Genomic DNA, 24,310 nt, shown 5'->3' on the forward strand with positions numbered 1-24,310 from the left:
TGGTCACATACCAAGAGCCAGAAGTTGTGGGTTGATACTGACAGCATTCACTGCAGCAAAACTGAGGGGCTTGTTTGAATCACCTATGTCACACTCAACTAGCATCTCTGGATATAGCTATTTTGTGGGTTTTCTGTTTCAAAATAAGTAGTTCCCTATAAGCCCCAATTCTAAGTGCCAGCTGTTTTTTTCTGATAGATAAACTAGGTGTTTGACGCTCTCCAAATTCAAATTTGTACACGTTTTACAACCCCTATTGATTTCTTGAGTGGTTAACCAACCGTGTACTTGGGGAGTGTAAATTATACACTGGGAGTGTGTTAGACCCGTTAAAAGGTAAACTAACACTATGAGACCACAAAGTACCATTTAGTTAATAACTAATTTCAAGTCGTAAATGCTGTCCAAGTGGAAAGAAACTGTTAAGACCTACGCCTCATCCTTAACTATTTCTAGAGCAGTTCTTGCACACAAAGGTATCACTGACTAGAAATGAAGGAAGTGCCAGAAGAAATCAATTATTCAAAACTGGGAAGAAAGGGGAGGGGGAGGGAGGGAGAGAGAGAATATTCATAGCTATTTAGAATACTTGAGGAATGAGTTGTCCTAGATTAAAAAGGTTTTGTACTTAACGAAGGGATAATGCTTTAATGATGAGAACATTTAATGTTCAAATTTTCTTAATGGGCTACTCTAAATTTCCATCCTTCTTAAACAAAAGATGCTAAACAAACTCCAGCGTTTTCTTAATAAGTCAGAATACTATAATAGCATCAGTTATTCAAGAATTCTAAAAATGCAGATAGAGATAATGTGGGAGATTATACTCCAGATGTGACCTGGAATTTTGTTGAAAGGTCATTGATGTCAGTCTGCTTCTTGGTCATTTGCTTCTTTCTAATAAATGTAAAATGCAGCATCATTTGTTGTATGACAAAATAAACAATGTAAGATAACTGCCTTTCTTATAAGATGAATTAATAAATCAAAAATGAATGCAGCCCCTTTTATAAAGTTTCCCTAGCTTCTCAAAATTTCTTCTTTACTGTGGTTATTAGCATCTTTTGACACATCAGCACCTTGAAAACATAATTTCTGCACTGCAAATGCAATGAAGCATAGATCTTTCAACATATGCTTAAACTAAGGTGATCATATAATTTACCACCTTAACTAGGAAATTTTTGAGAGTGAAAGGAGGCACTATGAATCATTATGCTGGGAAAATAAACATAAACCAAGATTGTACAGGTCACATACTACCTGAAGCCAATCTTTCAGCTCATTTCCATTAATTCCATATGGACTGTTAAAAAGTATATTTTATCAATGTGAGTGTTTGGTTGCTAAATAGTCATTATATTAGTTTGCTAAGGCTGCCATAAAAAATTACCACAAACTGGGTGACTTAAAACAACAGAAATTTATTATCTCACAGTTTTGGAGGGTAAAAGTCTGAAATTAAGGTGCTGGCAGGACCACAGTCCCTCCACATTCTCAAAGAGAGAATCCTCCCTTGCCTCTTCCAGCTCTGGTGGCTCCTACATTCCTTGGTTTACAGCAGCGTAGTTCCAATTTCTGCCTCTACCTTCATCTGACCTTCACTGTGTGTCTTCATATGACCTTATAAGAATATCAGTCATTGGATTTAGGGCCCTCTCTAATCCAGTAATGAAAGCATCTGAACTAATTTTTTCCCAGTAAGCTTGCACTCTGAGGTTCCAGACAGATGTGAGTTTTTGGAGGACATTATTCAACCCAATGTGGTAACCAATAAAATATTTGGTTAATGTTTTACAAATAATCATTAGATAAAGATTTTACTGATGATAAAAAAATGTATAATACTGAACATGAAAAAGACTTGTTCATTGGTATCCTCATGTCTCTATAACAGGTTAAACAGAGAGACCACACGGAAATCTATGATGGATTATCACATCATCAAAAGTTTTATCTTAGAAAGCAATACCACCTTTAATAACAGTCTTATTCTGCTTAAATATAAAGATACTTGATTCATAGACATGTACTAAATATCATCAAAACAGAATAACTTTCAACACCATGAAACTGTTCCGAGGTTATGCTATGTTCAGAAATTACTTCTTAGGAAAAACTACAAAAGTCTGTCTTAGAGGTTGACTCTGTGACTTTTTCAATATCAATTTTATCTAGAATGCTTATTTAAAATGTCAAACTAACTTTCAGAAATACTCATAGCATAATCAGCTGCATTTGTTTCTTAAAATTGTTTCATCTTATCCTTGAATATTAGAAGAGATGGTATACCTTCTAACGCTCTCAATGACAATCAACTACATTAATTTGGTACCAACATATGGCAGTATTCCAAATTTGTAAATGAATCTAAATCTACGCTGTAAATTTTCTAACTGTCCTTTTTGGGCCATGACATCATACAGGAGAAATGTGCAAACCCATCAACCCGTCAATTGCCTATACTTGCTCTTTCAAGTCATTTATAGATATCTTTTTTTTTATGGTTAGCAACACATTCTTGCCCTCCAGCCTTGTGCCTTTCACTGAATAAGCCTGAAGTGCATAGCAAATATAGCTTTTACCTCTGCATCTAATTCTGTCATGCTGAATATATACACTCTACTGAGTCGACTACAGTTCTCCACCGTACTGCACCTTACCTTGTCAGTTAAGGTAGGGATTGTCTGTCTCTCTAAGGACACATTACTGAAGTGCAGCTGGCTCTTTGATGCAACAACTAAGAGGGACTAATCTTTTGAAAGCCACCACACCAAGGTACAGGCAGTTTCCAAATATATTGCCTATGCCTGTCCTACTCATTTATTCATGCTACTTATTGAACACCCACTTATTGCTACTTCTTGTTCTACACCCTAGAAATGTTACAGTAAATAATACAGTCTCTGCCCTAGGAGAAAGTATAATCTATTGCAATGTTTCCTTGTGTGCTCTGAATGGGTAACAGGTGTATAAACTCATTAATCTACTTTAGCAGTCAGGTGGCTTGAGTGGCTAGAGCCCCCAGGCCTATTGTCTCCTCTTGTTTGCCTAAAACCAAATCTTATCCTTTTCTATGTGTGTGGTAATGTGAAAAATTTGGAGATGCTATGGTCTAATGCAATGTTTCCCAGAAAAGAGTCTGGTGGAATAGTCCCACAAAATGTTCCTAAAAGGGAGAGGGAAGTTTCCTAGATAAATGAGTTTAGGAACACTCCATAATGTGTGTCCTTTCTAGGCATCTCACAATGCAGGTTAGGCTTTTAAAGACTCTGAAAACAAGCAGTAAAGAAATGCATATAGCTGTGTTTAATCCACTCTTTCCCAAACTTATTTGACTATAGAACCCCTTTTTCCATGAAGCCTGCTCCAGAAGTAGCACTGCATTGACAGAGCTCCCCTTGGGAAACCCTGCTCTGGAGAGTATGTCCATTGTCCTTAAGGCCTGCAATTTAAATGAAAGGGTGGCTGTCTTGTCCTGCTCAAGGAACTAAAGAGATGTCCCTCCCCAGCTGCCCTACTCTTGTGCCGTCAACACCTGCTGTTTGCTGTAGCACCATCTCTCCCAGTTGTCACACTGCCACAAATGGTGACTAGGCTTCCATTTATTCCCTCTATTTGTCTTCTTTCCTGCTCCCACTGCTTCTCTTATAACTTTATCTTTTCTACAGACTAGCTGAATGGCTAAAGATACCACCAATGGACCAATGCTCCTTTACCCCCATCTGGAAATTGAACTAATCATAATCCTTGATATAATCTGCACCCTTTCTCAGCAGTGTTATTTGTTTCTATATCCGAGAGAAAGCTTCATTTGCTTTCACACAGAGAATTCTTGTTGCTATTCTGGTTAGTTGTCTACAGAGCTATTAAAGAAGCCTAGAGATTTGTGAGAGTTGGTCTCAGGATACCTGGATTCTGACAACATTTAGAAGTCTCTCGCAGATGCTGGCATTTGTTGCAGGCAGACAGCCTATTCTTTGAGTGTTGTGTTCTCAAAAGGGGCCTAAAATAAAATAAAATAATAAAAATGAAGTGTGGGCTTCCCTGGTGGCACAGTGGTTAAGAATCCGCCAATGCAGGGGACACGGGTTCGAGCCCTGGTCCGGGAAGATCCCACATGCCACGGAGCAACTAAGCCTGCGAGCCACAACTACTGAAGCACGTGCTCCTAGAGCCCATGCTCTGCAACGAGAAGCCACCACAATGAGAAGCCCATGCACCTCAATGAAGGGTAGCCCCCCACTCGCCGCAACTAGAGAAAGCCGGCGTGCAGCAACGAAGACCCAACACAGCCAAAAATAAATAAATAAATTTATTTTAAAAAAACGAAGTGTATTCTAAAATAAAATGAAGTGTTCAGGCTGACTACCAAGATCAAGGAAGGCTTGATAGCTGAAGGCCCCTGATGACTTCTCATCACATGCAAGGTGGGCATAGGAAGAGCAGCACTGGGCAACCCACTGCTCACACACTCCTGGACATGGAACAGCTGGCTGAGATCAGTCCTTTAAGAGAAGGAGCCGAGATAGACTCGGGACCACGAAGATGGAGCAGCGCCAGCATAGTAATCAAGGGAAGGAAGCAGGATCCAGGGAACAGGAAAACCTAGCATTAGATGGCTAGAGACAGAGAGATGAGAAACGGCTAAGGTGGTGTCAAAAGTATTGTGATCCAAATCATCTGAATGTCAGAATTGTCTGGGGTACTTTTTTAGAAGACAAACTTCAGGTGCTTCAGCTGGTGATTCTGATTCAGGTGATCAGGACCAAACCCTGGAAATCTATTTTTGACAAGCGGTTAAGGTGTAACTGTGCTATAACAAGCAACATTACCCTTAAAGGAGGAATTTGAGGATACTAACCCACTCGTTAAAAATTTTTTTAAAATTTATTTTATTATTTATTTTTTAAATTTTTGGCTGTGTTCAGTCTTCATTGCTGCACCCGGGCTTTTCTCCAGTTGCGGAGAGCGGGGCTCCTCTTCATTGTGGTGTGTGGGCTGCTCACTGCGGGGGCCTCTCCCGTTGCGGAGCACAGGCTCTAGGCACGTGGGGTTCAGCAGTTGTGGCTCGTGGGCTCTAGAGCGCAGGCTCTGTAGTTGTGGCGCACGGGCTTAGCTGCTCTGCGGCATGTGGGATCTTCCCGGACCAGGGCTTGTCTTGTGGTTTAAAAAGTTCTTAGCTGCGTGGTCTGCATGGTACACTGGAAAAAGGCCTAGTTTTGACCCCAGTTCTGCTTATCGATTGTGTAAATTTCTAAGACAAGTAATTAAACCTATTTGAGCTTCAGTTTCCTCATCTATATAAAATGAGATTTTTATAAATCTACTTTGAAGGGCTATATTAAGGTATATACATTTTTGTCATGTTAAGTATTAACACAATGTTAGGCATGTTGTAGATTCTCCAGGAATTGTAGATTTATCATCCTGTCTTGAGAATCTGTTTTCTTGGCTGTGTTTAGAAGACAACAACCAAATCATGTGGAAACAACCCACAGGTATAGTACATTATGTATAGTACATAGCACAGTGCCAGACACATAGTAGGTACTCAAGAAATGTTCATATAATATATTACCAATTTTTTGGTCCTATCTACGTTATTAAAATCCTTAAAAATTTCTGCTGTGTTTCAGTGAATGCTCCAGCCTAAATCCTCCTCATTCTCTGTTGGCTAATAATTTCACAGTCACAGAGGAAAACAAACATGTCACCTGAGAAGGTTTATCTTAACTATTTATCCATTGCTGCATACGTAGCCTATAAAGGAGAAAATAGCTTGACTCACATAACCCAGAAGGCAAAAGTGGACAGGATCTGAACCCTCTGTCACTTGTGTTGTCATTTTCAGCACTGTTACCCAAGAAGCTCACTAAGAAAGGACACCCAGATTAGCCACTAAGCAAATAAGTTTGGCCAGAAATGCATAGGTTTAGTTCAAGACAAAAGAAAAAAGGGGAGGGGACTATACCTGGCATAAAATGGCTTCCCATAATTTTTTCTTTCTCTAAGGTTTACAGTAAACTTTGTCTACGAAGAGCAGCTTGGAAGAGAGCAGTGGTGCTGCAGCTAAAGCTCAGTGGGGGGAGCTGTAGCAAATTGCCCCAGATAAGCTTAAGGCAACTCCAGCTCTGGACTCCCGAGAGGCTAATGAACCATGGATCCCTGCCTCTTCCCAAGGCCTGATGTTTACACAGGGTTGTCAAAGACATCTAAAGTTCCATAAAATACTATATTTTTAAAAGGTCTTCAGGCATAATCCTTTAAACCTATAGGAGTTACCCACTTGCTGAGAGTTAATAAGCTCTTGACTGAATGGTGACGTTTGAAAAGGACCATTCTAGGCAGAGTGCAGTTTCCCCCAGTTGCTTGTTCTCTTCACTGTTTGGAGGGCTCTGCCATCAGAAGCCAGGCAGGGCATTCCTAAGGCAGGGGACAGAGAAAATGGCTAAAGATCTGCTTATTTTCCTCCTAGTAATAAACAACTTCTTCTTTTTATCTTGGAGGTCTAGATTTTCTGGCTACATCTATATGAAACTTGTGATGTCAAATTCTTCAATTTATTAAAATTGTATTAGGATGTTGTAAGTTAAAATGGTACATACAAGTTTCTCTTCCAAGGTTTTACAGATTTCTCAGCTTTTACCCATGTAAATATATTACCAGTAGAAACTGAGATAATAAAAGCCCATGCAAGTAATCATCCAGTATTGTTGCATTTCAGTCACTCCAGTCCCCAAATTACTATGTCTATTTCAGATGCTGTTACTTTTTCCACTCTAAATTCAGGCAATTCTTGAATAATGAATTAAGGTCTTGCCTGAGAATGCAGTAACACAAAAATTAGTTTTCTTCCATTGTATTTTATGTCCAATAAGAATATTTATATATGCAAGTGGTGATGTGGATAATCACATTACACATTTTATATTAGTGCCTGATCAATAGTACAATAAGAAAGAATTTCTCGGGCTTCCCTGGTGGCGCAGTGGTTGAGTCCGCCTGCCGATGCAGGGGACAAGGGTTCGTGCCCGGGTCCGGGAAGATCCCACATGCGGCTGGGCCCGTGGGCCATGGCCGCTGAGCCTGCGCGTCCGGAGCCTGTGCTCCGCAATGGGAGAGGCCACAACAGTGCGAGGCCCGCGTACCGCAAAAAAAAAAAAAAAAAAGAAAGAAAGAATTTTTCTGCATCCCCATGCATCCTGCTCCCAACCCATACCTCTGCCTAATTAGCAAAGTTCTGGATCCAAATAGCTTCAATTACTCTTCTGAAGAAATAGGATAATGTTCAACTTGCAGAAGAAATGTAGCACTTGAAGGACTTGATCTCTATTTTGAAGGTTTTCTTTTAAAATCTTTAACAGATGAAATAACTAGGAATATTGTGACTGGGCCTCTGCTCTCTACAGAACTTTAGAATTGATCGTGTCCTTAAATGCTTCCACATCCGTTGTGCTAAGCTGTCACTTTCAGCTAGCATTCTCATTTGAGTCTCTGTCCTAGAGGCTTAAAAAAAGAGAGACTCTTCTCATCTACTCATCTGTGCCTTGAAGAAACTATGACAGCAGGTGAGGCTATTATAGAATTTGTTAAGTTGCAAGAACTCATATTGCATTACATTCAGGACCCATTCAATAGGAATGCTTTTCTGGTCTTTAAAAAAACTTCAATTGCAATTCAAGCTAGATAGGAGGTTTTACTGCCACCTCATATGTTTACACCTGATAAGGACAGGAAATCATAAGAATTCTATATTTTCTTTGAAACCAACTCTAATCAACAATGGGACCATTATGACTTTACTTCTAAATTCATAATTTGTTTCCGTCCCAGGCACAATATAAATATAATGGAAAGAAAGATAGTTTTTCTTTTTCTAGTTGGTTAAATAAAATTATTTTCAAACTGCTTTAGCAATAGGGCAGTAAGCAGGAGAAGAGTAAAATCAAGTAATCACTGATTACAGTAAAATCAAGTAATCATCAGTAGAGGAATAGCTCAGTGCTGGAGTTTCCTTGTACTGTTATAAACATGAAAAATAGAAGTATTATATAAATACATCAAAAATAGAAATTTCATTTTGCTGAAAAAAATGTGGCACATTTTGTGTGCCCACAGGAAAAGAGAGTTGAAAAGATAATAAACCACACTGTACAACTCACATGCATGTACTTGTCAAGATAATTCATGATGTTAAAGCATAATGTTAAAAATTGAAGTAAGATCCACAAGCATATTGTTCCCCACAAGGAAGACAATATGTAGAAAAGATCACTTTATGCTAGAATGTCTGAATTACAGATCCAGTAAATATTTAAGATATTTTACACTCTTTAAAAAGTAAAATGTCCCCATAATTAAGGCAAAGTGATTTCCTTACCTAAATAATGTCCTTATTTCTCCACTTTTTTCCTAGGATATCAATAATAATATTTTGCAATAAATATTTATTAGTAATTTATTATAAGTAAATATAAAGAATAGAAATAAATATTACTCTCAAAATTCAAAGAACCTAGAGATCTGAAATAATCCAATCTACCATACAGTAACACTCTACAATATCTGAGAAATAGTAACACATCTGAGAAATTTTCACACCACCACAAACTCATCACTTCACTATATAACTCATTCCCCTATTGAACAGTTCTAGTTGCTTAAAAATGTGCAGCGGAAATCTGCCTCCCTAAAGCATCCTCTAAATCCTGATGATACCTCTAGTTTAGGATCTTTCCAACTTACTCTAAAATCCTTACACAGAATCAGACTCCTCATGGGGAATCAGAGGCCTAAAGGATTTGTATATATATTCTAAAGAAAGGCCTGATTAAAGCAAGATAGGGCTGTCTCCAGAGAAATATCATCTGACCAGCCCCCAGATGTCCTCCCAGACTGTAATACACCATGGGTAGGATCTGATCCTTTAGCCTATAGGTGCAGAAATTTGATTTTACAAACCCCAAGAATTCAGTGGGCTGAAGAAAGCTGACTTGTGCCCCCAAAATGCATGGAAACTCAGAACCAATCAATTCACTCAAATGAAATATATAACTGTCAAGTGGATAAGATATCTAGGTGGTACTGTCAAAGCCAGCTACACAGAAGTCCAACTATTTTAAGACTAAAGAGCAGGGCATCAAAACAAGAGAAATGGGTTAACTGAGTATTTAATAGCATCAGACGCTAATAATCTAGTGCATCCATCTTTGCAATCTTTGCAACTGGGCACTCTGGGTTTGCTAGTTCAAGTTGGCTTCTCAGGGCACAGCATCCCAGAGGGCACTTGAATAGATGACACAGCATGACATTCAGATGCTTCTTTTGCCAAACTCTAACCCTTATCCAAAGGGAAACATCCTTTCTTCAGATATAAGGATAATTTTAGTCAAATTTTACAGTCATATTTCTGCTTCAGTCGATAATGTGTTGCTTTGATAGATTAACTCTCTGAACGACATCTTGTTTCCAACTTTTTGGGAAGAAAGCAGGGGTAATAATAAATACACGTGTACACACACACCACACTCTGGGCTATACTGATTTAAATATCTGAACTGTTATGCCTGGCTCTGCCCACTTTCTATTCTACTTATCTTACTTGACTTGTGATTAAAGCAAGTTCTTGCTATTCGCCATTTCCTCTGTCTCTTCAGCTTGCTGTGTCTCTTTCCCTGAAAGCACCAGGATAGAAACAATACATGTAGCTGTGCTTTACAGCAGCCCACTTCTATAGCCCTTGACTGGAATGTCGACTAGCAATGGGCATGCAGCCTTATTAGCTCTGCTGCAAGTAACTCAGATGATACCAGAAGTTGTTTCTTAAAAAAGTCAGGATCTCATTCAGAATAAACAATTTGTAAACATTTAAACAGGAAACTGGACAAGGATTTTAAACAAAGACACGAAGAGTTTCTACCATGATCACTCTCTGTCTTAGAAGAAAGAGCACAACCCTTACATTAAATCTCTTTTTAAACGGAGAACAGAGAAGTTGATGTCTAAATCGTCAACCACCGGAGAAAACGTACAGACTTCCAAAGTATCATTTTTCTATGATTTTAAATCATTAAATGCTTTGTTATTGCTTAAATACCTATGCATAAACACCAGGATCACAAATACCCATTATGGTCCATACACATATTTGGTTTGTATGTTATATTTCTGTGTTTCTACTCTTCTTAATATACTCAGATGTCATTTCTAAAACATGTCTATTGCATTACTAGAAGTGGTTATATATTCAGGTTTTCAATCAACTGGTTTACTTGTTTGGATTGACTATAAATTTGTTGACATATATTGACGATTCCTCATTTTCTTGCCCAGGGTTGATTTCTTCTACCCATTTACTTTCAATCTCTCTTTCTTATTTGACAGTATCCTACGAGCAGCATAACAGAGCACTCCAAGCTCATAAGGAATGGTGTAAACTAATTAGCAGATTTCATGATGGAAACTATTCCCCTCCCACACGATCATCCTGTCTGGATAATGAACTTTGTGAAAATATCCAGCTCTTACTACACTAAGGCACACAGTCTCACTCAGACAAGCTCCTATTTTGCCCTTGGACTTCAGTTCCTAATTGTGGACACGGTACAGATTCAGAAACAAAAACAGTATGGGGTGAGGGACAGAGTTAAAAATAAAATAGCCTTAAAAAATGGATTTTGAGTTAAGAACATTCTTGATCTTCTTTTGCAACTGACAGAAGAATAGCCCTAATAAGATGTGTTTGAAAAATACTATGACTGAAATCACAGTGTATAAGTGAAATGTAGGGAAGTTACAGAAAAGTCCCCTACATGCAGGTGTGCAGAGGCACTGAAGGGTTACTAACGAACACTAAATAGAAGTGTTGGATCATTTGTTATGGGGAGAAGATCCAGAAATGAATGAAAATCAGTGCTGGTTCATTACATCAGCAGTGAGGCTGGCAAACCCCACTGCTAAAGTCATCTTTCAATAGCAGGTGTGTGGTTTGTCCACTCTGGCTTGTAGCCCCCCAGCCAAGGCACAGAATGAGCCCAGTCTTCATGGATTCATGAATGACCACAAGCCCTCTCGAGATGTATCTAAATACTGTGGTCGTTCTGCTTCTATTTTGGCCACATACTCCCATATTGGAAATTTTACCCCGCACTATCCATTTCAGTTTTGGTGTGTTTGCTTACTGCAAGCAGTATTTCTTACCAAAAACACTGTAGTAGCTTGGAAGAATGGAAGAAACCAAAAAAGAAAGTTCTATACATTCTCAGTCTTTTCTATGGAAGTGGTTCTTTCAGTTTAATAGTAATTATCAAAGTAGAAATATTATAAGGCAAACAAAAGATCACCTAAATAGGTAAAAAGACATAGATATAAAACAAATGAATGATTTAAATGCCATTGCCAGTCTCTTCGGCATCCTTATGATAAATCCTTTATTAATATGGGTATGTAATTTGAAATATTACCCACCATACTGATGTGCATAAATATCCCTACACAAGAAAGCACTTAACATATTTAACAATTTACTTCAAACTTTAATGTTATTCAGATGACAACCTAGATCTTAAAATGTATAGATATTTTATAGCTCTGCTTAAACATAAATAATACATTTGTCTAATTCACTAATACCAAAGGTACATTTTTTCTCATGATGAATATAATCATCATTCATGACTGCCAGTAAAAATTATAAGGATGCACTATAATAAAAGAAACTATACCCCAATGTGGAAATGATAGGATATAATCTGTTTCATAAAAATAGTAATTTATTCTCAATCTTCCTTCACTGGGAGAACCCAGCATTACCGCTGACCGATTACTGTGGTCTTGAAAAGTATCTTTAGATTGAAGTCAAGAGAGTTATATTTCTCACGAGTTTAGGGAAGAATTTTAAAGTATATCAGGTCTCAGATTATAGAAGCAACTCAAAAAAGGCAAAACTTTATCTTATAAAATGAACATATAAAGAATCCAAAGACTGCTTAGAGATGGCATTACAAAGGAGAAGCAAATGTATTTAAACTAACAGAGGTCAGAAAAAAATTTAATATCTTTATAGAAACATGAGAAAACAAAACTTGTTAATGAAAGAAGAAAGGGTTCATTTTAGAACACAAGTTTTTTTTCTTTACCATAAGTTTAAATTTCACATGACATGGTTAACATAGGCCAAATATTATGAATTAGAATACACTCATAGCATTCAGTATGTACTGTGTTAGTATCTCCATAAGTGATTCTGAAATAACATTTGCTCTTTCAATAGCATTATTTAGGCAATAAAAAAATGTATGGGTGCTAGGAAAATTCATGTTCACAGTAGATGAATAAAGCCTGAAAGAATACATTTGTTGAAATTTGCATTTGGTTTTGGAAAACTTCTGTTTAACAATTGAACAGGGCCATATTTTAGTTTTTAAGCTCTCACATGGAGAGAGTATCAACATATTGCAGCAATTTACTTTTAGGGACATTATGCTGGGCTTTGAAATTCAAAAAATAGGATATTTCTTCTTGAATTATTTTATGATCAATGTACAGTCTCTACACAAGGAAAATTAAAGCCGTCTGACAACTCATAGAAACATCACTGGCTCTTAAAGATGTAGGAAATTACATAAAAGCATGAAAAGTACTGGGTAATTTTGCAGTTTCATCTCTAAACACAACTGTAAAGACATCTGTCTTTCAATTCTTTCTCCCTCTTTCTTCTGAAGCATGGCCTTTTAATTCTTGCCCTTTTAAATATTTTTGCCTACTGTAGCTTTGCTTCTTAATGTACTGGTTGATCTTACCAGGCTAAGAAAGTATTTACAGGGGATGTTGCTTTTATCTGTATTCACAGAGAATGCTAACAAATTAGAAGAAAGTGCCAGAGAACACCACATACCTTGCCCAGAACATTACAATGGCTTCTGCATGCACGGGAAGTGCGAACATTCTATCAATATGCAGGAGCCATCTTGCAGGTAATGTTTTCACCCTTTAACTTTTAAATGTATAAAGTAAAAATACAGAAACTAAATTCTGGATGTTTACAGAGAATTGGATGGCATTCTGCCTGAATGGGTGATCAGCAGCCAAACTTTCCTCTCCCTCTCTTACACACACACATACACACACACGCACACATGTATGCACACACACGCGCACACACATGCACACACACACACATGCACAAACTAGAAAACTACAAAATGTGTGTACATACTCAAGTACTATGTAACACATCATTATATACACTATTCTGGTGGAATTTTAAATTGTACCTTGGGCATTACAAGTTCCTTAAAGACACAGCCTCCTCTGGTTTATTCATCATTCTTTCCCATGGACACAGAGCAGTGCTTGGCACAGATCAGGTACTTGATAAATATTTCTCAAACAAATGAATGGATGGGGCCTAAAGATAACACGGTTGCTTTTGGGAGGCTGTCTTTTCCAAAGTCCTTCAGGTCTTCTAATATCATCAGTCTTGGTTTTGCTAGGATCCACTATCCACAAGGCTTGTAGAGTGAGATATTAGCTATACCTCCACAGATTCAGACTCAGCTGAGACACAAAGAAATTGCTTGTCTGGATTTAGTTAATAAATACAAATATCTGCTGAATACTCATGGATAGAACATAATTATTTCAGAGACGATAAAGCCAAAGTGCAAAAAACAAACGTATTTTTTACGAAAGGAATATACAAGTGGCAAATGATGAAATAGGTTGCATATTGCTGCTATACAGTGAAAGGAGTTTCTCTCTCTTGTTCTCTTCCTTCTCTCCCCTCCCTTCTCCCCCTCCCCTCTCCTTTCCTCTCCCCCTCTTCTTCTTTTTCTTCATCTTCTCCTTCTTCTTTCTTCCTTTCCCTTTCTCTCTCTCTTTCTCAAGAACTGCCTTCCTTTCATGTTTTCCTTCATTGAATACACTAGCACTTGCCTTCCAGTAGAGCAGCCAGGCACAGTGAGAAGCTGCACCCACTGCCCTGTCATCCCCAGCAGAGTCGTCATTATTAAACCCCTCTGATGCAGAGAGGAAAGATCCCAGGATGTAATTATGAGAAATTCAAAGTGAAGTATTAAAATAGTTGCACAAAGTCAATGACAAGTTGATCCACTAGTACTGTTTTCATGTGAGTTGTTTCCTCGTTTCATGGTCAAATGCTAATTCTAACACGCAGATTGTCTACCTGAGCTTTCTGATGAGGGCTGAGTGAGGGAGAGGCGGCCTTCATCCTCAGATGAATAGCGCGTGGGCTTGTTTTGCCGAACCAACCATATTGCCTACATCATAATTACTTTTTTCCTACTGAAATTTAATTCTCTAACATAATCAGACAACTTTATGACCAGTAAATTAAAGAAATCAGTCTTGTTGTACCTCTGGCCCTAACACTTTTTAACACTTATAACAGTAGCATAGAGAATGCTTTATCCAAAAATAGGTAAGTAGTACTATTTTTTATACGCATGTCATCAGAAACAAGCCTTTTCTCAAGCAATTATGTTGACTTAGGTTAAGTAAAGAGCAAGTTAAATAAAATGTAAAGCTCACCTGAAGAAATATATATAGAAAGAATAATTATTCCTGGGCTTCTCTTGTCTCTCTATATTATCACCACAAATTATCTACCAACTCTCCTATCTTCAAACTCATATAATAAAGTATAAAAAGAAACTGCATTATCTTTGAAATAAAAAACACAAAAAGATCTTACTGAAAACAAGTATTTGAAAGACATATCTACAAAGTACTATTTTTTTAAGAGCAGGAAAGGGAAACAAAAGGTCCTAATTTCACAATGAAGATAAATAGCTATAGGCCAACTATAAAAATGAGTCCAGCAACTACAAGTAACTGGACACTATTTCTTCCAGGTGTGATGCTGGTTATACTGGACAACACTGTGAAAAAAAGGACTACAGTGTACTGTACGTTGTTCCCGGCCCTGTCCGATTTCAGTACGTCTTAATCGCAGCTGTGATTGGAACGATTCAGATTGCTGTCATCTGTGTGGTGGTCCTCTGCATCACAAGGTCAGTAACTGTACTCAGTGGCCACCCACATGAAGGGATATGTCATTCCTCCTTGTCTTAGAGCTCTCTAATTACAAGTCCCTTCATGGACTTTGCAGCCATCCATTCTCTGGAGTCCTATTTCCTCATCATAACAGCATTGGAATAGCCAAATGGAAAGACATTGACTTTCGTGCTGGAGTGGTACAAATTTTTTTCCTTATTTTTGCATTATGATGAGGATTATTTATTTTCTAAGGAAAGGTCTTTGTTCCCCTTCTGATGTGTAATATCAGTCTTTGTTTAAATATGCTTTTCTCTTTTAGCTATAAAAAGTCAGTCTTCATTCAGACTACTAACAGACTATTTAAATGAGCAGTGTTTCCTGATTTACTCGGATTAGTATGCCAAAAGAGATCATAGAATGGATTTTATATAAGGCCTAGAAAACTATTAAATTATAGCTCTCATTTAGGGCACTTATATTTCCAAGTATAACTCTCAGGTATAATCATTTTTAACATATTTGATATAAACCACAAATACATTTTTATCTTAAGTTAACAAAATAATTTTTAATCACAAAATTCAAAGAAAATAGTTATAATGAGAATGATTATGTTGTAGTACATGAAAACCTTTGATATATGGAAACATGCAGCAAATTTCACAACAAGCTTTCATATCAAACCCCCAAACAATCAGACAGTAATTGTTTCCTGGAGAGTTAGGTTGAGAGAAATCAGAGATCTCATCCAGTTTCAACAGGAAAGAAAACCATGAATAATTAGTAATGTCTGGCATTGGGCTTGGAGTAAAGGAGGGAGGCCAGGTATGGCTTACCTTCATTAGCGTGTAAGTTCATGGTAACCAAGGATTAGATTGCAAACCAAATGCATATTATTTATGTCCTGTCTAACCAGAAATGTTACTGAAGATTCTTTGTTCTGATCTGATTTCACTCTGCTTGAGATAAAAGTTCCCAGGAAGTGTTTCAAGGTTTTTGTCAAATTCACAAGGCATTTAGACTTTCAATCATTTGTGCAGCTCTACAGTAAATCAGAATGTTTCCCCCAAAAGTATTTTAAGACAAGAAAATAAAAGAAAGTATCATATCTTTAGAAAATAAAGGCCATAATACATCTCTGTATCTGTATTGTTCTATCTTCTTTGAGGACAAGTGTGGCATTTGCTCTTGAAAAAGACAAAATATGGTTCATAGATCCTTCCCTGGCCTAACGGCTTAAGGGAACATCATCCACGGGAGCTCTGTGCTACTCGAAGCCAACTTGAGTTCATCAACTCGACTCTTATGTTTAGATGCCAAGTGAGTCAGTGGATTACATTAAAATTGATTCTGGGGAGCATAAAAATAACTCAAGAAACCAAAAATATTAAGTATAAAAGAAAAGATAGAAAAGAATCTAAAACACAGGAAACTGTGCCACATTACTCCAGGGGTCTTGAGCCTACTAATATCTAAGTAATATCAGCACGTGAAAAATGAAATTCATATTTAATAGATACAAAATCATAACAATTTGATTTGCTACTTCACGTACTGACAAAAATGCAGAACTTTAAATACTTCAGCAGATGTTTAGAAGTCTTATTAATCAACTTCATTCCCATATGTAATAAAAACAACTGGAATACATAGGGTCCTTATCTCCCCAGGAATTGTGTGTGTGTGTGTGTGTGTGTGTGTATACCTGTACAGACACACACCAATACATATACATATACATTTGGTAACATTATGAAGGAACAATTATCCCCATTTTCAAGATAGGGACTCTGAGGTATGAGAAGTCAGCAAATTGCTGAGTATACACAGCTGAGCAATAAGGGAAGAAATGGAATCTAGGCTGCCTAGTATCAGAGCCTGTGCACTTAACCACCAGTCATACTGCCCCTTGGCTGGTCAAGATGTCTGTATTCTGATGTTCAAGACAACCTAACTGAGCTCCAAATTAGGCAAGCCATTTTTTTAAGACATACGGCTGTTTTCATTTTCCATGTAAAAACAAAACAAAACAAAACCTATCTTCTATTTACTTTTGAGGAGGAGAAATAGCACATGAACTAAACTGGCATTACTGTAATGCATTTTTTAAAACTCTCCTAGGCAATCCAAGCTTTCCAAAATCCAAGAGTCACACTAGTCAATAAACTACACTATTCTCAGTATGGATTCATTTCATTCACTTGAAAACATTCTGCTCAAAAACCAGACTTTGCAGCTAGGCCATCCTCCCCTCTAACCCTTCCTGTCCAAACCCTCTCTTCCTGGGGACCTGGCCACAGTCGTCCATCAAGACCTGTTCCAAAACATCTAGTTGCTAAAAGATTTACAAAATTACACGAAGCAGAGGTCCCCTCGTTCTCTTCAATTTTCTTTTAATCTCATTGTCACCTGGTCTCTCCTCTTTTCTACCTCTCTTTTCTTTCTCTTTTCCTCTTCCCACTTTCTTTCTTTTCCTAGTTCTTTCCCCTTGTTTTTACTACTTTAGTCAAGTATCTGTCCTTCTCCTAAATAAACATGTGTCATAAAGAATACAGACATCTAGAGACATGTTCTGAAATGAAGAGAGTTGCCCTGCTGAGAAGATGTATTTTCAGTCTTTTATCTCCAGCTCTCACTTGCTGGCAATATGACTTCCAGCTCCATGTTCATTTTGACAGATCTACCCCAAAAAACCCATATATGTATATACTATATACATTTACTCACATATGAACATATATATGAATATATATTTTCTGACACCCCCAGCTTATTAAAATAGGATTTTATATGAATTTTATATTGTTATTTTTATTTGTATTGTCAAAGCATTATTTTATTATAAGAGAAAAGCTACTAGATCAGAGCTTTCCAGATAATTTGACTGTCTTAGCTTTTTATAGAAGCTAAATAATTGGTACCAATTTATGTCTCTAGCTTATAACATTAATATACAAAATGATATTAGGCTGAACCAAAACAATATCCCTTTTCATTACATATCCCATATTAACAGTTGGCTCACTCTCTGGTTTGATAGGATTTAAACTTGTAGCACTGAAATGTCAATATAACATTCATCCTTGGGACATTTAAAGTATCAGGTTGTTGAAGACCTTTAACATGAGATTAGATGAGCTTACACTTGCTGTGTTGCATTGTGCTGAGTCATTGTTTGAGCCTTGATGAGTAAGCTGTTGAGGACTAGGTAAATGTATTCCTCTTCAACTTCCACCTCTGTTCTTCGGTTCTCCTCAACAGATACTTAAAGACAACTGCAAGGAGAAGCAAAAACAAAAAAACAAAAGCAAAAACCTCTTCCAACATAATTCCAGCTTCTGCTAATAATAAATTCTTTAGTCTGAAATATTTTAATAATTTGCTTAATCCACAACTTCACTCTGTGATTGTGGGACCAGACTTTAGGTAATAGCACTGGACTAAGATCTGTAAACTTTCCAACCTTCTAGGAAATGCCCCAGAAGCAACAGAATTCACAGACAGAAGCAAAATACAGGGCACTACAGTTCAGACAACACAACAAGAGCGTCCACGAGGTTAATCTAAAGGGAGCATGTTGCCCAGTGGCCGGACTACCGACAGCTTGGACTACACAATACAGTATTATAGACAAAAGAATAAGATGAGATCTACACATGTTGCCTTGCATTTGTGGTAATCTACACCAATGAAAACATGTACTACAGCTATATTTGATTATGTATGGATATATTTGAAATAGTATACCTTGTCTTGATGTTTTTTCTGTAATGTAAATAAACTATTTATATCACACAATATAGTTTTTTCTTTCCCATGTATTTGTTATATATAATAAATACTCAGTGATGAGAAAAAAAATGGCGTTCTTAAATTTGCGGTATCTCCTAACTGTAAATATAATCAAGCTAGTACAATCTGTACAAGTACCAGTATTTTATCTTTCTCCACATCCTGAGACAGAGCATTAGTTTATACAGGACTCAGTGGCTAGGTTTTGAGAGATTCCAAGATCAAGGGAAATGATGGTTATTGGAAAAGAGAAAAAATACTTTATATCGAGTGAGGAAAAAATATTTCAGATCTTTGAATCATCTCTATTTTATCAGCTTTCTTCCCTGGTCTTCCATTTTCATCCCCAGAGCAGAAAAATCTCTGGCATATAAATTAAATCAAAGAAGAAGGGGAGGGAAAGTGCTTTATAACTCATAAAGGAGAGGGAAAGAAGATATTGGTTTTTATTTGGGAAACATTGTAGAATCTCCCAGTTAAGTGCATATATCTGAAAGGTCCTAACAAGCTACGTATTAGGAATACACAGAGCACAAAATCTATTCCATTTAGGTGAGTGGAATTAACAACTAGGAAGAAATTCTAATAACATCATTAAATGTGTAATACCAAATCATGAATTCTCAGAAGCACCTTGCTATATTTACAGTATATGGTTCTTTAAAAAGAAATTAGAATCACAAACAAATACCTCATGAATAACTTCATGGCTAATGCAGCACCATTATTTGAAATGGAACTAAGGTGATAATATTTCATGAAATGTGCTTTATATATATGATAAGAACGAAAATGAATCGCATAGCATATGAAAGACCTTGGTGGGAAATCGATATAGATTTCTGAGCACACAAATATGTATGACCACTCTGGAAAAAATTAAACTGTAAAAATTCTCAAAGAATAAGATGAAAGTAACAAATCAAATAATTGCTGTATTATCATTTAGTCCTTCATAGCTTTCTGTGGCTAACAGAGTAAATCTAAATAAAACTTTGTCTCCTTCAAATGTCCTCTGCACGTACTGAAAGGAATGACACTTCTGTGTCCACAAAAAAAAAAAAAGGACAAATGTCAAACCAACACTTTCTGAATATAAAATATTCAGTGAAAAATAACTTTCCTGAAGTGATATTTAAGATATTTGTTAAGACATTTTTTTTTTTTTTTTTTTTTTTTTTTTGCTGTACGCGGGCCTCTCACTGTTGTGGCCTCTACCGTTGCGGAGCACAGGCTCCGGACGCACAGGCTTAGCAGCCATGGCTCACGGGCCCAGCCGCTCCGCGGCACATGGGATCCTCCCAGACTGGGGCACGAACCCGTATCCCCTGCATCGGCAGGCGGACTCTCAACCACTGCGCCACCAGGGAGGCCCTGTTAAGACATTTTTTAAAAGGTGACAATCTAAATAGTATTTAGGACTCTGTGAAAAATCTGGTTTTCTAGGTTAGTCATCACTTTGAAAAGTGTGAATCTATAAGCATAACCGTCACTCAAGTGTTTCCATAAATTGGTCGTAGGCTACTTGTACAAACAAACTCTATTTAAACTTCCACATGGAATTTTAGTTTGGTTACCAGGTGCAGAGATGTAACGAGCCCTGATCTCCTTTGTGTAAGACAGGAGTCGTGGCAAACAAACCTTGCCTTCTCCTAAAGGAAGAACAAAAATACAACATGACAGGGCTTAGTAGAGTTAGAAAGAAACAACAATTCCACTGACTTTTACTTGTAAGAGTAGGAAATGACTTGCTTCATTAAATATTGATACAGTACGTTGTGTGAATTTTTATCAAAGGACGTTAAACCTAAGTGTTGGAAAAGTCCTTGGAGTTAATAATACAGTACGTTCCTATTCACCTCTATGCTCACCCAACCCATGAAAGAATCCCTTTTAAAAGATGCATAACAAATCTTTGCTGTACAGTAGAAACTAACACAACATTGTAAAGCAACTATAGTCCAATAAAAATGTTTTTAAAAAGATGCATAACAAATCTTAAGTGAGTACATACTATGTGCCAGCCACTATTCAAGGTCCTAGGGAGACACAACTAAAACATGACCTCTACTCTAAAGGAACTCACAATCATCTACCCTCTATTTGCATATATCTATCACTTGGAATTTTATTCTTCGTCAATTCTAATTTTGAGACCACTTTTTTTTCATATTGAGTTGAAATTTACTTCTCTATGGTTTCTACCCATGGCTTCTATTTTTCCTCTCTGGAGCAAAGGAATAATGACTTACATGTTTAAAAATATTAGGACAGATACTATGTTCTCCCACTCACTTGTGCAAGTATTTTCTCACCCTTTGCAAGTATCTTCTTCTCCAGGTGAAATACCTTAATGTCTTCATCTGACATTCATGTGATATGGTTTCCACTTTCCCCTAACACCTGCATCATTCTTCCTTGGACAGACTCTACTTTGTCACTATATATCTTTAAGTGTAGAGCTCATAATTGCACCGTCTGCTACAGTTGTGGTCTGACAAGCACAGAATATCGTAGAACTTGTAGAAAGCAAATTTAACTGAGAGCCATGATCTCTAAATTCAAGTCCTACTTTGACCACAAATTTGGTGTGGAACCATGAGCAAGTCATCTCACATCTCAGGCCTCAATTTCCTCATCACTTCTAATCTCTGTAATTCCAAGATTCTAGATATTCAGAAATCAGGCACTATACTTTTATTATTACTACGTAAGACCACATTAGCTATTTTTGCTGCTCAACTTAAATTCAAAACTCTTTTTAAATAAACTGCTATTAAGCCATGTCATTCACTCACTCATTCATTATCCATTTAGTATACGTTATACATGTACTGAGGGCCACCAATCACCAGCACCATACTAAGCTATGAGAAGACAAGGATAAATAAGGCAGGGTCCCTGCCTGAAAGGGATGAGATCATCCTGGTTCCTTGCATCGAAATCTCACAGCCCCATTGATGAGACTGGGAAGTAAATAGTAAATTATAAAGAATGTAACAAAGGCTACGATCACGTTCGGTTCAGAGTGCTTGGGGACCCTCCAGGAGGAATCTCCAGGCTGAGTAATGTGCTTCTTCACAGGATGTGAGACACACAGGATGACTTCATCATTGTCCACACAAACCCTGACTTCTTGCTTCTGAGATTTTATCTACTTCTCCTACTCTCTTCATGCCCTTCTTCTCTCCATAATACACAGAGCAAGTAATAGCTTATCAGTGAGGCCTCCTTGACCCCCTTGGCTGTCTTCCTAATCCTGTTATGGTACTTTCCATGTTATTCCTTAACTGTCCATGCAAGTCTGTCTTTCCCTTAGTCTGGGGGCAAGAAGGCAGAAAATCAGTGCCTTACCAATTGTTTCCATGTATTCAATAAACATTTATTGGGTGCCTACGCCATACCAGACATGATTCTAGGTGCTGTTACGTAGCAATGAAGTGGAGAGATCTTTACTCTCAGGCTCACATCCTAGCAAAAGAAGTGGAGGTGAGGATTAATCAAACAATAGACAACAACAACAAAAACTAGAAAGTTTTTTTTTTTTTTTTTTTTTTTTGCGGTACGCGGGCCTCTCACTGTCGTGGCCTCTCCCGTTGCACAGCACAGGCTCCGGACATGCAGGCTCGGCGGCCATGGCTCACGGGCCCAGCCGCTCCGCGGCATGTGGGATCTTCCTGGACTGGAGCACGAACCCATGTCCCCTGCATCGGCAGGTGGACTCTCAACCACTGCGCCACCAGGGAAGCCCCAAACTTGAAAGTTTTAAGTTCTATTCAAAAAATTAAAAATAGAATGAGGGGATTCAGGGTGACTGGGTTTGGTGGGGACTGGGTCCCTCCAAGGAGAGTGTAGTACTTAAAACTTGGCCTCTGAAGCCAGACAGAAATGGGTCCCAGTCTAAGCTCCACTTGACTAAACTATTTAACCTTGGGCAAACTGCCTAATTTCTTTATGCCTTGTATTTAAAAATCAAGAGAAAAATGCTTCCCACACTCAATATGACTGTTACGAGAGATAAGCAAGACAATCTACTTTCTGCTTAGAACAAGGACACGCACAGAGTGAACTTTCCATATGTGGAAATTATCTTTGAGGAATATAATAAATATTTGTTGTAAAAGTAATTAAGAAGAAGAAATGATATGTCATCAGTTAAATAAAGCATAATGGGAGTCATATGGTAAGAGTTAGAAGGAATCAAGCAGTCATGCTCACTCAAAGGAGCGTTTCCTGTCTCTTCGGGGACAAGAGAGCTGTTTCTGGGAAAATAAGACAATATAAGTTAAGAAAAAATACTGCTCCTATTATTTCTTTTTTCAAACGGGTCCACTGGCATCGTGTCTGAACAAGAGGAGTGATCATTCTTTCATTTTAAAAGAGGTGTATCCTGATAAAGCACATAGCGTTAAACCTGTCGTGTGTTTCCAGGCACAAGATGAGTGAGTCAATATTGCAGTGATTTTGCAAGGCCAAGTTCTTTACTTTCATGAATCCTTGAGGAAGAGTCAGTACAGACTATTGAAATATGACAGAGATTATCTCAAAGTCACGTTGGACTCTCTACTAATGTTTATCTTCAGACGCTACTTCCCTTTTCCAAAGTCATGCAGCACCTGCACGAGCTTTCTGTTCCTCAGTTATAGCAGACATTTCACTTACATAATTAATCATCTGGATATCAATCACAAAAACCTTTTCATTGAATTAACTGATATCTTTATATGAGCATCTATATTACATGAAGGATGAAGGATTATATAAGGTAATGGTATTGGTTTTTATAGCTAATGCCTGAATATGCAAATGAGTAAGGCCCTTTGAAATCAACATCAGGAAGGCGGGCATGATGTGCAGCCCACCTGGTCAGAGTCAGGCCTCCTTCCAGCCTCACTCTGGACAAAAATCTACTTTACTAGTCCACTTACTTTGGGAATGTAACCAAATTCAATCCAGCACAAGAACCTAATTCAGAGTTAATGAGAGTCCAAAATCAGGGATTATGGGAGAGAGGGGGAGAGAGGACAGGAGCATTCCTGGTCCTCTATTCCTAGTGGTCCCATTGCCATTGCTGTACCTGCCAGTCTTCCTGATCCAACAGAGGCACATCCTCTACACTAGCCTTAGCCATAGTGGCCTCTGGAGGCAGCGGCTCTCAGCACCCATCCAGTCAAGCAGTCAACCCACTCTGCAGGGCACACTTGCAGAGGGGCCTGCGCCCTTCCTCCCTGTGGGTGTCTCCGCTTGTCGGGCTTCCTCCCCTTCTCAAGATCCTAACCACCTTTTTCCTTCACCTCATGAAGCCTCCATCCTCTGTTAAAGCCCTTCTCTGCCACAATCCATGGATTAGTCCTTGAAAACAAAGGCCTTTTTATGAGCCAGGCTATGAAAACAAAGCAGAGAGTAAAGACCCAAATTGTCACCACAGTACAACAAATTATTAATAAATATATTACATGAATAGAACTTGGTTAACTAGCAAAATTAGAAAATATAG

General features: G+C 37.8%; 1 protein-coding gene across 1 annotated transcript in view; it reads left to right on the top strand.

Moving 5' to 3' along the window:
- The window catches only part of TMEFF2 (transmembrane protein with EGF like and two follistatin like domains 2), a 255,358-nt gene extending 236,525 nt beyond the window's left edge, over nucleotides 1-18,833 (top strand). The window contains exons 8-10 of the mRNA XM_082631231.1: nucleotides 12,854-12,977; nucleotides 14,877-15,035; nucleotides 18,492-18,833. Coding sequence (XP_082487357.1) covers nucleotides 12,854-12,977; nucleotides 14,877-15,035; nucleotides 18,492-18,588 — 380 coding nt within the window. The 3' untranslated portion in view covers nucleotides 18,589-18,833. The remainder of the gene's footprint in view (nucleotides 1-12,853; nucleotides 12,978-14,876; nucleotides 15,036-18,491) is intronic.
- Nucleotides 18,834-24,310: the final 5,477 nt, after the last annotated feature.

Source organism: Mesoplodon mirus, assembly GCF_964341445.2.
Source record: "Mesoplodon mirus genome assembly, chromosome: 8".
In the NCBI taxonomy this organism is placed as follows: Eukaryota; Metazoa; Chordata; class Mammalia; order Artiodactyla; family Ziphiidae; genus Mesoplodon; species Mesoplodon mirus.